Below are 13,596 nucleotides of genomic sequence, written 5' to 3' on the forward strand. Positions count from 1 at the left end.
AAGGTAAGCATTGTGCATGTGTGTGTGTGTGTGTGCATACCTCTCCCCCCCAATAGGTTTCTTTCAGTTTCTGTCGACCACATACACTCACAAGGCTTTGGTCAGCCTGGAACTACAATTGAAGAGACTTGCCCAAGCTGTCCTTCACAGTGAGGTTGAACCATCACCATCATCATCATTTAACGTCCTTTGATGACTGTCGTCCATGCTAGCGGGGTGCAAAGAGCACTTAAGAATTGACAGAGCAGCTAACCGGCTTCCACGCTAGTAGCACTTAAAAGGCACCATTTGAGCATGATCATTACCAGCGTTGCCTTCAAGAGCACCATCTGAGAGTGATCGTTGCCGGAGTGGCTATCTGGCCTCCGTGCCGGTGGCATGTAAAAGACACCATTCAAGTGTGATCATTACCAACATCGCCTTACTGGCACATGTGCCGACGGCATGTGTAAAAAGATTCGAACAAGGTCATTGCCAGTACCGCCTGACTGGCACCGTGCTGGTGGCACATAAAAGCACCCACTACATTCTCGGAGTGGTTGGTGTTAGGAAGGGCATCCAGCTGTAGAAACTCTGCCAGATCAAGATTGAAGCCTGGTGCAGCCATCTGGTTCGCCAGTCCTCAGTCATACGTCCAACCCATGCTAGCATGGAAAACGGACGTTAAACGGTGATGATGATGATGTTCCTACTAGCATGGGTGGGACGGTTTCACAAGAGCTGGCCAAGCCAAAGCCTGCACCAGACTTCTGTGACTGTTTTGGCAGAATCTTTACAGCCGGATGCCTTTCCTAACATCAACCACTCAGCAGAGTGGACTTAGTACTTTTTTATGTGGTACAAGCACAGGTGAGGTGTGTAGTGCAAGGTGAATCTGAAATGATATGGTTAGGAAGGAAGTTTCTTAAACACACAGCCATGCCAACATGCATGTATGTAAGTGTGTGTGTCTACATGTATGTAAATGCGGGACATATTAACAGGAAATTTTGTTGGTAGATTTTTTATTTAGCTCATTTTAAAACAAGAAGTTTATGTCAGAGAACCAGAGCCAATAAATGTGAGGCAGGTTGATATGAAAATATTTGAAAAAGAAAGTCTTTTAACTTTAAGAAAAATTTAAGTTGTGCAAAATCATAATATTATGCTTATTTTTCACTAAATTCAATATTAACTCACCCCACCCCATATTTTCTTGACATATTTACCGTTTGTAGGTATTTTCCTGTACAATTCTGTTTTTGTTCCTCACCTGGCACAAAGCCACTTCCCTTAATACAACTCTCCCTCTCAGTTGAAAGATCTTTGTCTTGTAAGTTATTTGGTGACCTTGTTGGTGCTAGTGAATTCTGTAAGGTGGGTAGCTTCAGGAAGGGCATCCAGTCATAGAAACCATGCCAAAGTAGACAGCAGAGATGGGTGCAGTTCTCCAACTTACCAGCTCCTACCAAATCGTCTGACCCATGCCAGCATGGAAAACAGACGTTAAATGACGATGATGAATTCTCCTATGTTTCCTGTCATTTAGAGCTCATCGTAACATTCATTTCGACTGGAACAAAATACATTAACATAGGAAACTAAAATGTCTATTGTAAGGCCAATTAAATACTGCATAAAACTCAATCCATTTCTTACCATTTTTCTGTTGAAATCCACTGCCTTCGTTTCAATTAGTTTTGGAAACAATGAGGAATTTAATAAAATAAATTTTGTCATTATTAAGCCAGTGTTTCGAAAATGAATTAACATGAAATTTTGATGGCTTTAAATTAGATCCCTTTAAAACAAGACACTTGTCTCAAAGAAACAGGGGTGATCTCATGCAAGCTGGAATCAAAATGGCTAAAAAAAGATACAATGGGGCAGTTCATAAATAAACTTAAGTAATTACATTGGCTGGAAAGAAATGATAGTACATAGCCATTTTAATGCATCAGAGAAAGGAAGTTCAGAAGAAGAAAATGGAAAATGGCAAAAGAAATGACTTACTTTCAGAGTGGTAACTTGAATTATGTGTAATTAGAGATCGATGGCTGCCTGGTAAGCACTGTTGGTAAGTATAGTCTTGGAGTATACTCCCAGCACGATTGTCCAAGCAAACCTCATTAAAATCACTTCCACTGCTCTTTTTGGATTTTAAAATATTTTTAAAGTTATTTTGGTCATATGATAATGTGATTAAAGAGGAATCAGATTTCTGAGGACTGAACGGTAGATTTGCGTACTCTGGCTCTGACTGAAGCAATGAGCGGAGAGACATTTGATTGTTGGACCGTTCATGGATACATGCGTAATCCTGGTCAGTACTCTGAAATGAACCCTTCGATGAAATGCTATCCTGTACGGACACGGCACTGTCTTGCATATTGCGTAGTGACCCTTGGGAAGAGTGAGTGTCGGACATGTTGCGCAGAGACCCTTGGGAGGATTGGCTATCTGACAGATCACGGTTCCTCGACGAATGGGAAGCCTGGCTGTCAGTACGCTCGTGGAGGTAACCACCTCGGTGAGATGAGTGGGATGTATCACTATCTGATCTATCGTGACGATTATATCCATACGGGTCACTATATGTGTTACCACTTTGTGAACTTTGAAGAGTCATCACGATTTGTTCTGGTTGATAAGGGATATCGTAAGCTGGGGCAGATTGGTCAACGTTAATTTTCTTGTAAGAAGTCTGTCCATCTCTTCGAGGTACACCTACATAAGCTGGATTGGTACGAGGAAATGATCTCGGTTTGGGCTTGTGGGGAATTGGGCTAATATCACCTTGTTGGTTTACTATATCTTGACTAAATGCAATAAATTCTTCTTTGCCAGAGGAATAATCTCCTCCATAAATACTTCGATCGGTTCCAATAATAGTTTCTGAGCCGTAGATTTCTGATTTAGTTTGGAGAGGGCTGGCACAGTAAATATCGGTTCGATAGTTCCCTCCTTGTTCTCCATAACTTCCTTGTCGACCATGAAAAGAATGATTATCTATCTTGCTTGGACTGTCGTGCCAGCGGTAACTTCCATGTCTTGTCTGCATTGGCGTCTGTGTCCCACAGCTGTCCATGTTCTTTTGAGAAATATGGGCCCTCTGGATACGAGGAGAGTCTCGTAGCCGCAGGGATGCAGACCTTTCGAAAGAATCTCGACGTACCAGTCTTCCTTGGATGGCAAGATCCTGAGATCTGTCCAATTGCTGGGTAGACTGGGTGGGTTGGCTACCTCTACGGCGGAGGCGCTGCTCCCCATTAATATGATATTCATGACTGGAGCTGCTGTGGGACGACAGAGAATCTTGACGATCAAATCGCTATAAAAGATAAAGAAAGAAAAAGATTGTATTAAAAGAGAATTAACTCAAAGAAAAACAATTTGTGGTATAAGAAACAACAGCATAATTGAAAGAGCATTAACGTTAGAATGCTTAGTCATTACAATTGAAATAAAGGAACATTGCAAAATTTAGCTGCCCAAATCATAGGTTAATAAAAGTTCGTTGTAATAACAATAACAACAACAATTCTATCAGCAAATTGTAATATACTCCTAAAACAAAACAAAAATGTCTGGCCCATCAATTATCAATAGATATTTTTTTTTATTTGTCTGTTGCAGCAGCAATCAATCAATTATATTGCTAAACCATGGAACAGAGAGGAAATATATTATGATGCAAGTTCAAATAAAATAAAATAAAATAAGGCTAATATGAAAGCTTAAAATGTAATTCGAAGCTGGTAATACAACACCAGAAATTCATGACAGGACACCCGTAGAAAATCATGTTCGTTATTTGGCCAAGATTCAATAGTATTGAATGCCAGAAAGTATCCGCTTCCGGCTATAAATTCTAACCATGTTCAATCACAAAGCAACTAAAGAACAGGCTCCAAAAGGGAGCAATAATAATAATAATAATAATAATAATAACCATATTATTAATGGTTCCAATTTTGGGACAAGTCCAGCAGTTTTAATAGGAGAGGGTCAGTGAATAACATTGACTCAAGTGCTCAATCACTACTTTATTTTATCAATTCTAAAAAGACGAAAGGTAAAGTCAACCTCTGCGGAATCTGAAGTCAAAATGCAAAAAGATGTGAGGAATGCTGCAAAGCATTTTGCTCAATATACTAAATGGTTTTGCTAGCTCACCGCTGTAGTAGTAGTAGTCCTTTCTACTATAGGCACAAGGCCTGAAATTTTGGGGGAGAGGGTAAGTCGATTACATCAACCCCGGTGTTTCCCTGGTATTTAATTTAGTGACCCCGAAAGGGTGAAAGGTAAAGTTGATCTTGGTAGAATTTCAACTTAGAATGTAAAGGTGGACAAAATACTGGTAAACATTTTGCCTGGTGTGCTAACAATTCTGCCAGCTCGTCACCTTAATAATAATAATGATGATGATGATTTCTTTATTAAATATACAAAGGGTAAAGAAAAACATTAAGGACATAAATAATAATAATAATAATGATAATAATAATAATAATAAATCTAAACCCTGTCAACTGTAAACAACTTTGAGAAACAAGTAGAGGGAAAAAACCCCCGAAGTATTAGCTAAAGATGTGAAAGCAAAATGTTGCTATTGAGTCCCAATTCCGCAATGATGAAGCAGACCCAGGATGAAATGCATTGTTCTAGCTATGGCCGTCCCATTGTTTGCTCATACATTTTATCTCTGTCTGCATAATTATCCAATGTATCCTGTTTCTCTTTTTATAACGACAATAGAGAATGATTAGCGGGGAAATTTCGTTGCTATTTTAGCAGGTCAAACCACCCTGTAGAGGCTCTCTCATTAGCTTGTATCAAACTAGCTGTTGCATAATGGCACAAAATATTGCTGTGCAAACAACAGAGCCATTCACATCACCATTAAAAACCAGGCAGACAAAGTTTGTGACACTCCCCCACCATCAAATGCTTCATTCATCAGTTTAAATCCATTGTACTAACCAAACACAATTTGTAGCATTCAATGTTTATCTAACAAGAAATTTCCTACACTAAGATGCCTTTAACAGTTAATCAGAGCTTCTAATAACTAGATCACTTGAATAATAATAATAATAATAATAATAATAACAACAATAACGATAATGATAATAATAATAATAATAATAATAACAATAAATATTTAGCTTTAACAGTTGAACAGACTATGAGTGAACTAAGCCTCCTAGTGTAATAAAGCTGTTAATCTATGTACAAATATGAAATAGTAATACAGTTTGGTTACTAAGGTGACTTAATCGGTGCTGGTGGAGAGATCAATGATTGTCTAAAGCCTAAATCATAATGCCAACACTCAATGTTCTCTTTGCTGACTGCAAATAAATATCTCTGGGGTTAGTATTACAAGTGCACTAGTGTTATATACAGCCAGAAGAAATTGGAACAAAATGAAGATAATCTGTTACAAATAAGATATAAACCAAATTCAGGTCATCTAAAAGACAATAAAAAAATCTGGAGATTAGAGGCAAGAAACATGTATATATAAAAGAAAAAACAGAGAAATTAGAAGGGAATGAACAAGTGTCTTCATTTGTTTGTGGCAAATGGTGGTGGTGGTGGGGGACGATTATATATAGGTTGGAGGGAAGAAAATTGAGTATGGTATTTCAAATTAAGATTAATTTAATAATGGCTAATGAGATGGATAATTACAGAGATTGTCATGGTTTAGAAAAAGTTGCAAAATGTCACAAAACCAACTTGATGTTGGCCTTAGAGGGGCAATATGCTTGAAGTGGTTGGGTTCCAAACAGGAACGGTGAACCCCATATGAAACAGAAATTAATTAGGGATAACTATTCCTAAATGAGTCCTAATTATAGAACTCATTTTCAAGTACAGAATATATCAATTATGAAAATGGTATAAGTTAGTTAAATTGATAGTAATTTCTATAAATTACATAAGAAAAAAACAAAACAATTGTTTCACAGAAGAACCATGTCTTTTCTACATTTATGAACTCAATGGTTTAGAGTAAAAAAAAAAGAAAAAAGAAAACGGAAAGTAGAAATCTGTCTGGAAGTTGGTTTTAATGTTGTCATGCAGAATATTATGTTGAAGACTTTTATTTTTATTCTCATCCATACTTTAATAACTTGAAAGTTTTTGGCAAATTCTGACACATGCATATATGCTGAGATCATCTACTTCAGTATTTGGGGGGAAAAAACCTGTTTGCTGCCATAATACTGGTATAGGATAGTTAACTTGGCAACCTTCCTCAAAAAAAAATACAAAAACCAACAGAGGATGGTGCATTGGAGGTGAGAAAGAAGAATAAAAAAAATAACAATGAAAAAGAACCTAAAAAAATGTTCTGCTATTAATGATTGCAGTGTTAATTGTCATGCTTCTCTGATATTAGTCCAGAGTCAACAAAAGCTCTGACAGCCAGACTGGCCATCATTCATGACCAAATCATAAATATTCTATATTCCTGAACTACCAAACTGATTTAGTCAGCTGAGGTACTGAAGCTTTATAATTTATTAATGTCAACAAATAAAGCTTTTCATTTTAAATTACTTCTCAGCAATCAAACATTCCAGAACAGTTTAACATGTTGGTTTGTTCACAGACAAGTTTTCTCAAGGGACAATGGTTTCATTATTCATCATAGAACTTTCAGAGATAACTTATTAGGCAGGTTCAAACTTACAATAAGGATCAAACTTCTAATAATGGAAAGGGTCCTTCTAAGATCTTAATGTGCTCAAAAACCCTACAGGGAGTCAAATTAACTATGAATTACAGTCAAAACATTTGAAAGTTAAATTCAAACTCCTAAACACTATGCTCTCAAATTGCTTATTTTTAAGAGAGAAGAAGAAAAAAAAAAATGATTATTATTATGATGCTAAAACTGTTTTAATTTAATAGGATCAGAAATGATTTTATTGTCTCGGGTTACACATTCCACAAGAACATATCATACTCATTGAAAATCTGCAAGAATTCATGTATCACTGCAATGCACTTCACAACTTCACATCCACATACAAACACACACACACACACACACGTGTAATACAATATGTAAAGAGAAAAAATATATTGAGTATCAACAAATGACTCAATGCCTTAGTCAAAACCTAAACTCTAGACCCATTAGCTATATTATATCAGCCACTAAATTACGTATTGAGTTCCTGAAGTGAGCTATCCTGAATCAGGATGTTGTACCCAAAGCATTTTAGAGACAGGAAATAAAGAACCATCCTAGTACTTCTATTTGGATAATCATCACATCTGTTGCTGTCAAAACATTTGTTGGTGTCATTACATTTACTCATCAGGATGACAAACCATCAAGCAATGAAGACCGGCCACAAAAAAAGGAAAAGAAAAAGAAGGAAAATTCTACTTTTCTTTATTGTTTATCATCTTCCTTGTTTTATTATCTTGCAAGAAGAAGAAGAGGAGAAATTGTTTGCCCTGGTTAAGACTATGTAATAATAATTGTGTATACCAAGGTGTAGTAGTAGTAGTAGTAGTAGTAAGAGTAAAGATCCCCTTCAGTCATGAAGGACCATGGGATTGCACCTAGAAAGTTCCCCTTTGAGGCACAAGTCTGGACAAGTTGTTTTATTGAAGGCCAGCAGTTGCCCATGCATAGCAGACTCCCCTCTCCATGCCACCGATGTTATCCAAGGGAAAGGCAAAGGGGCCGATACAGCTTGGAACCAGTGATGTTGCAACTCATTTCTACAGCTGAGTGAACTGGAGCAATGTGATATAAAGTGTCTTGCTCAAGGACACAACACACAGCCTGGCCTGGGAATTGAACTCACTAGCCTCATGAGAGGGGAGGCTGGTATGCATGGGTCATCGCTAGTCTGCATTAAACAACCTTGCCTGGACTTGTGCTTCGGAGGGTAACTTTCTAGGTGTAATTCCATAGTCATTCATGACCAAAGGGGGTCTTTTACCCTAGTAGCAATAATGATAATAATAATCCTTTCTACTAAAGGCACAAGGCTTAGAATTTGGGGGGAGGGGGGGGGGCTAGTTGATTACATCGACCCCAGTATTTGACTGGTACTTATTTTATCAACCCCCGAAAGGATGACAGGCAAAGTCAACCTTGGCAGAATTTGAACTCAGAATGTGAAGACAGATGAAATACTGCTAACGATTTTGCCAGCTCACCACCTTAATAATAATAATAATAATAATAATAATCACACTTTCTACTAAAAGCACAAGGCCTGAAAATTTGTGAGAGGAAACTAGTCAATGACATTGACCTCCAGTGTTTCACTGGTACTTAATTTATTGACCCCAAAAGCATGAAAGGCAAAGGTGACCCCAATGGAATTTGAACTCAGAATGTAAAGATGGACAAAATACCCTAAGCATTTTGCGTAGTGTGCTAATGACTCTGCCAGCTTGCAGCCTTATTATTAACAACAACAACAATAGTAGTGTAATTATAATATTAGATAATAGGAGATAACAAGCAGACCAAGGAGAAGGCAAGGGGATGCGGCTCACAAGAAATATGAAGGAATGGTTAAGAAAGGAATAAACAAAAGGGAAATGTAATGAGACTAAATACTTAGGAGAGCAGGGGGAAAAATAGATAAATATTTTACTGTAAATGACAGGAGGGAAGGAGAGGGAGGGAGAGAGAAAAACTTCCAGTTTGTTCCATAGAGTTTCTTTTACCTTAAGGATTCAACAATTGTTTTGTATAAAGTCTGGAGAATTGCAAACATTTGCAGAACATAAATGAAGTGAGTTCTATAAGTCTTAGGTCATTTCTTATGAAGCATACAAATAAGGACCAATTTGAAGGTGGGGTCCTGAAATGAGTGAGGTGAATACCAGCTGTCTTTAAGCTATAATCCTTGAAGGGCTGGAGTCATCATCATCATCATCATTTAACGTCCGTTTTCCGCGCTAGCACGGGTTGGATGGTTCAACCGGGGTCTGGGAAGCCAGGGGCAGCACCAGGCTCCAGTCTGATCTGGCAGTGTTTCTACAGCTGGATGCCCTTCCTAACACCAACCACTCAGCGAGTGTAGTGGGTGCTTTTTATGTGCCACCGGCACAGAAGCCAGTCGAGGCGGCGCTGGCATTTGAGGCGGAAACAAATAAACTGTCATAAATATTTCACTGTTTATAACAGTGAGATATACTTCGCAGATAGGATGGTAGAGCAAAAGACAAGCAAGGGTTCAGTGTTGGGCTAAAGGCACACAGCTCTAAAGACAGGTTATAAAATGTTGATTTGCTGTGTCACAGAAAACTATAAAAGGTTTCTTATTGTTCTTAAAAAGATCAATGGGGTAACATCAAAAACTGTCCTTATGAAGCACGTCAATGCAAAAGTGAAGCAAAGGAAGCCAGTCTTATTAACCTACATGACTTGGGCCAGAAACTGCCAGTATGCCAAATAGAAGAACTGAAATGGTAGATTCTGGAAAGAAAACAACCTGTATTGCAAACTCACTTTGCTACTTTACAGAATTCAATCTCTACAAAATCTTAATCAAAGACTCATTGTAGAGCCACAATAGATTTACTGCCAGAGTCAACTCAGTGAATGTCAAAACTAACAAACATTAAAGCAACAATTATTATTCAGTCGCATTTTTATGTTTTGTGGTGCCCTTCCACTGAGTCCCTTGTGTATGCGCAGGGTTTTAGTTTGACTTTGTTAGTTTTACTCTTGCCAAAGTACCCAATGTAGTGTGTGGTGCAGTGCTTACCCTATGCTATTTCCTGTATGTCTTGCATATCTTTAAGTCCTGGGGGTTTCCTTCATGTATTTCTCTGTTGTTTTTAAACCATTTCCAAAGCATCTTTTATAGAAATTGCTTTTGTTTCCAGGTCCCACATTTTAGTTTATCTCTAATCCCAGATCTTCGTGATTTCCCCATTTCTTTAAGCTCTGGATTATCATCTGTTGGGACTGATATATCAATTACTAGAAATTTCTTTTCCTGGTGATCGTTAACAACAATGTTCAGTCAATTAACCTTGATCTCCTTGTCTATGTGTATTGGCATATCCCAGAGTATGGTTGTGCTTTGCCATTCTTGGAGACCTTTTTCAGTATACATCTACACAACCATTTTTCTGTTGGTGTTTTATAATGATTTTATAACCTCCAGTGTTTAGAAGTTCCGTACTTGTTGATGGCTTCTTACTTGGCAAAGACTGGCAAATCAGAGAAGATGCAGTTAATTGTTTCATCGCCATCTCCACGTATTCTGCAGTTTATACGAGTATATTCTATATTTTTCATACCATGCCATATTGAGTGAACCTGGGGTGTTGGCTATGACCCCACAGTACAGAACCGTGTAATTACATATGTTTCTTTTTCCTGTGCATCCAACTGCTTGTATGTATCCATACACGGCTCTGCGGGATTTCTGCTAATTTCTAAAGACCTGTTCTTTATTTCAGTTTATTTGTTGTTTTCTTTTTAATTACCCCCCCACCCCTGATGAAAATCCCCTTTCTATGGATGTGGGTTCTTACACTGAGAGCTGTATTTTGCTGTTAGCTAATAGAAGGGTACCCTGTTAAGAAGATCATTGGGAAGGGTGTCCTATTAACATGTGTATTCTGCAAGAAATCCAGTGACTTTTTATCCTCATTCACAGAACTTTTTTTCCCAATTGATCCAACTGTGGTACCAATGCCTCACATTCTAACCAATTCTAACAGTAAGACTTTTAATCATTTCAGGAGTATTTCTTCATGTCGTACATCCTATCAATCGTACATTTTATGCTTAGACTCTGCTGATTAGCCAAAATCTGACCAGTGAGTGAGCACTGCTAAGTTTCAGGATTATTGTTTCAGGTATTTCCCCAGTCATTTTATAATAGTTGAGAAACCTTTGTCAAAGATACCAGGCCTATACTGTTTTTTTCTAATTATGTGCAAGAATCATTACAATATCACAAAATACATTTTATGATATTTCTTCTGGCTCTCCACATTCTGAGTTCAAATTCTGCTGAGGCCGACTTTGCCTTCCATTCTTAATGGGGTTGATAAAATAAGAACCAGTTAAGCACTAGGGGTGATGTAATCAATTCACAACCTCCCACAAAATTTCAGGCCTTGTGCTCTTAGTATAAAGGATTATTATTATTGTTGTTGTTATTTCATTGTGCAGTATGGCTATAAAATCGTTGAATTTTATCTTCTGCTGAAAGGCAAATTGTTCCAATGAAACTGACTTTGCCTTTCATCCTTTTAGGATCAATAAAATAAGTACCAGTTGAGAAGTGGGGGTCAGTGTAATTGACTAACCCAGCCCCAAAATTTCAAGCCTTGTGACTATTGTAGAAAATTTATTATCATTATTATTGTTATTATTATTATTATTCAGTAGTTTTATTTTTATAACATGTTTTCACTTCACTACCGAGCACAGCTCTGTGTGCCTTGGGTATGTGCTGTGATGCTCTGATGGTTACTGTATTGAAAGTGTTTTGCGTAGGATGTCTGCAGTGCCTAGTAGTGCAATTTTCTGTATGTTATATGTGTTTGTAAGTCCTGGTGTTTTTGTTATGTATTTGTCTGAATATTTTTTTATCATGCCTAATGTACCTACTATGATAGGAATTGTTTCTGTTTTCAGATTCCACATTCTAGTTACCTCTATTTCCAGGTCTTTGTATTTTGAGAGTTTCTCCATTTCTTTTAGAGACACGTTGTCATCTGCCGGTATTGATACATCAATTAGAAAGCATTTTTTTTCTTCATGGTTTCTGACAACTATATCTGGTCTGTTGGCCTTAATTTCTCTGTCTGTGTGTATCGGCATATCCCAGAGTATGGTTGCTTTCTCGTTTTCTGTGACCTTTTCTGGTGTGTGCCTATACCATCTTTTTTCTGTTGTTATTCCATAATGTTGGCATAGCTTCCAATGTATGTAGGTTCCAACTCTGTCATGTCTGTGAATATATTCCTTCTTAGCCAGGACTGGGCAGTCAGAGATAATATGATTTATTGTTTCTTGTCCATCTCCACATATTCTGCAGTTACTTGTAATATTTCTTTTCATTACATGTTTTTGGTAATTTCTGGTGGAGAGGCTTTAGTCTTGTGCTGCAATTAAAAATCCCTCTGTCTCTGCCTTGAGTCCTGAGCTTCTCAACCATTGCTGGGACTTTTCTTTGTCTATTTCTTTTGCATTTAGTTTAGTCCAGTATTTGCCATGAAGGGGCTTTTCTTGCCATTGTTTTATCACGGTCGGTTGCTGTTCTAGTTTTTTATCATTATTATTATTATTATTATTATTATTATTATTATTCATTGTACAATATGGCTGTGAAATAGTTGTTGTGTTTTATCTTCTGCAGATCAAGTGTCAAGCCTTAACAAAAGGTCTTAGACAGAAAGTACCATTTTTAAGATTATGAGCTGTTCCAAAGAGAGCAGCTTTCCAGAGCATTTGGATGTCTGCTTTTGCTGGCTGACTGTTCCATGTGATATTATTGCTCCAATAATAATAATAATAATAATAATAATAATAATAATAGTAAAAATAATAATTATTATTATTCATCATTATTATTAATTATTATTATTATTATTATTATTATTATAATTAAAAAAATGTACAACTCAACATAGGCTAGTGGTTAGTGACCTCAGACTTAGGGCCAGACAATATGGAAAAAGAGGTAGTGGAAGCTCAAAGATCCTTCAAATGGGCAGAGGTTTAGAGATGTTCTTAATGAAGCCTTTGATGAGAAGGAGGAAGAGATAGAGACAGATGTAGAAGTCAACTGGATGCTCTTATAGGACTATCTACTGAGAGAGACAGTCCAAATCCGTGGCTGGAACAAAGCCTCCGCCAGACCAAGGGTGACATGGTGGTGGAACAGTGACATAGACAGGGCCATAAAAGTGAAGGGATGGGTGTGGAAGGAATGGAAAAGATAGGACAGCAAAGAATCATATCAAAAGCCTAAGAGAGAAGCTAGATGTCAGCTTTACTAAACTAGGGCAGAAGCAGAAAGGAAAAGGTTTGCCAATATCCTACAGCACGAAGATCATGGATTTGGAGGGTTCCAGATTGCTAGGCAGTATGTCAGAGAGAATCATGATAGTGTGGGAGAGAAGTGCGTATGGATGGATGATGGTATGTTTGCACTTAGTGATTCAGACAAGAAAGGGACATGGAAGAGTTATTAAGCAAGGCTATTGAATGTAGAGAATGAATGGGATAAAGGGAGTCTTCCTAATGTGAACCCAACAGAGGGACCAGCTATCCTAATGGACAGCAGTATTAAAGATATGAAAACAGGGAAAGCACCTGGTCCATCTGGGGTCGCTGTTGAGATGTTCAAAATATCTGGTTGGGGCTGGGGTTATTCAATTACACTGACCCCCCAGTTTTCAACTGGTACTTATTTTATTGATCCTAAAAGGATAAAAGGCAAAGTCAATTTCATTGGAACCATATCTAGTCACCTGCATGGTTAATCAGATTATTTAGGAAGGCATAATACCCAATGACTGGTGCAGCAGCATTATTGTTAGCTGCTACAATGGAAAGGGAGATGCCTTGGACAGAAGCAATTATAGAGGTATCAA

At 37.6% G+C, this 13,596-nt stretch overlaps 1 protein-coding gene and 1 long non-coding RNA gene across 10 annotated transcripts in view; one reads left to right on the plus strand and one right to left on the minus strand.

The window, feature by feature from the left end:
- The window catches only part of LOC115209795 (rho GTPase-activating protein 39), a 511,104-nt gene that overhangs the window by 70,840 nt on the left and 426,668 nt on the right, over window positions 1–13,596 (minus strand). For all 9 annotated transcript variants that reach the window (XM_029778335.2, XM_029778339.2, XM_029778338.2 and 6 more), the window contains one exon: window positions 1,993–3,310. In XM_029778335.2, coding sequence (XP_029634195.1) covers window positions 1,993–3,310 — 1,318 coding nt within the window. The remainder of the gene's footprint in view (window positions 1–1,992; window positions 3,311–13,596) is intronic.
- The window catches only part of LOC118762395, a 19,809-nt gene continuing 18,337 nt past the window's right edge, over window positions 12,125–13,596 (plus strand). The window contains exons 1-2 of the long non-coding RNA XR_004998138.1: window positions 12,125–12,135; window positions 12,820–12,822. This is a non-coding gene — a long non-coding RNA (uncharacterized LOC118762395). The remainder of the gene's footprint in view (window positions 12,136–12,819; window positions 12,823–13,596) is intronic.

Source organism: Octopus sinensis, linkage group LG3 (assembly GCF_006345805.1).
Source record: "Octopus sinensis linkage group LG3, ASM634580v1, whole genome shotgun sequence".
NCBI lineage: Eukaryota > Metazoa > Mollusca > Cephalopoda > Octopoda > Octopodidae > Octopus > Octopus sinensis.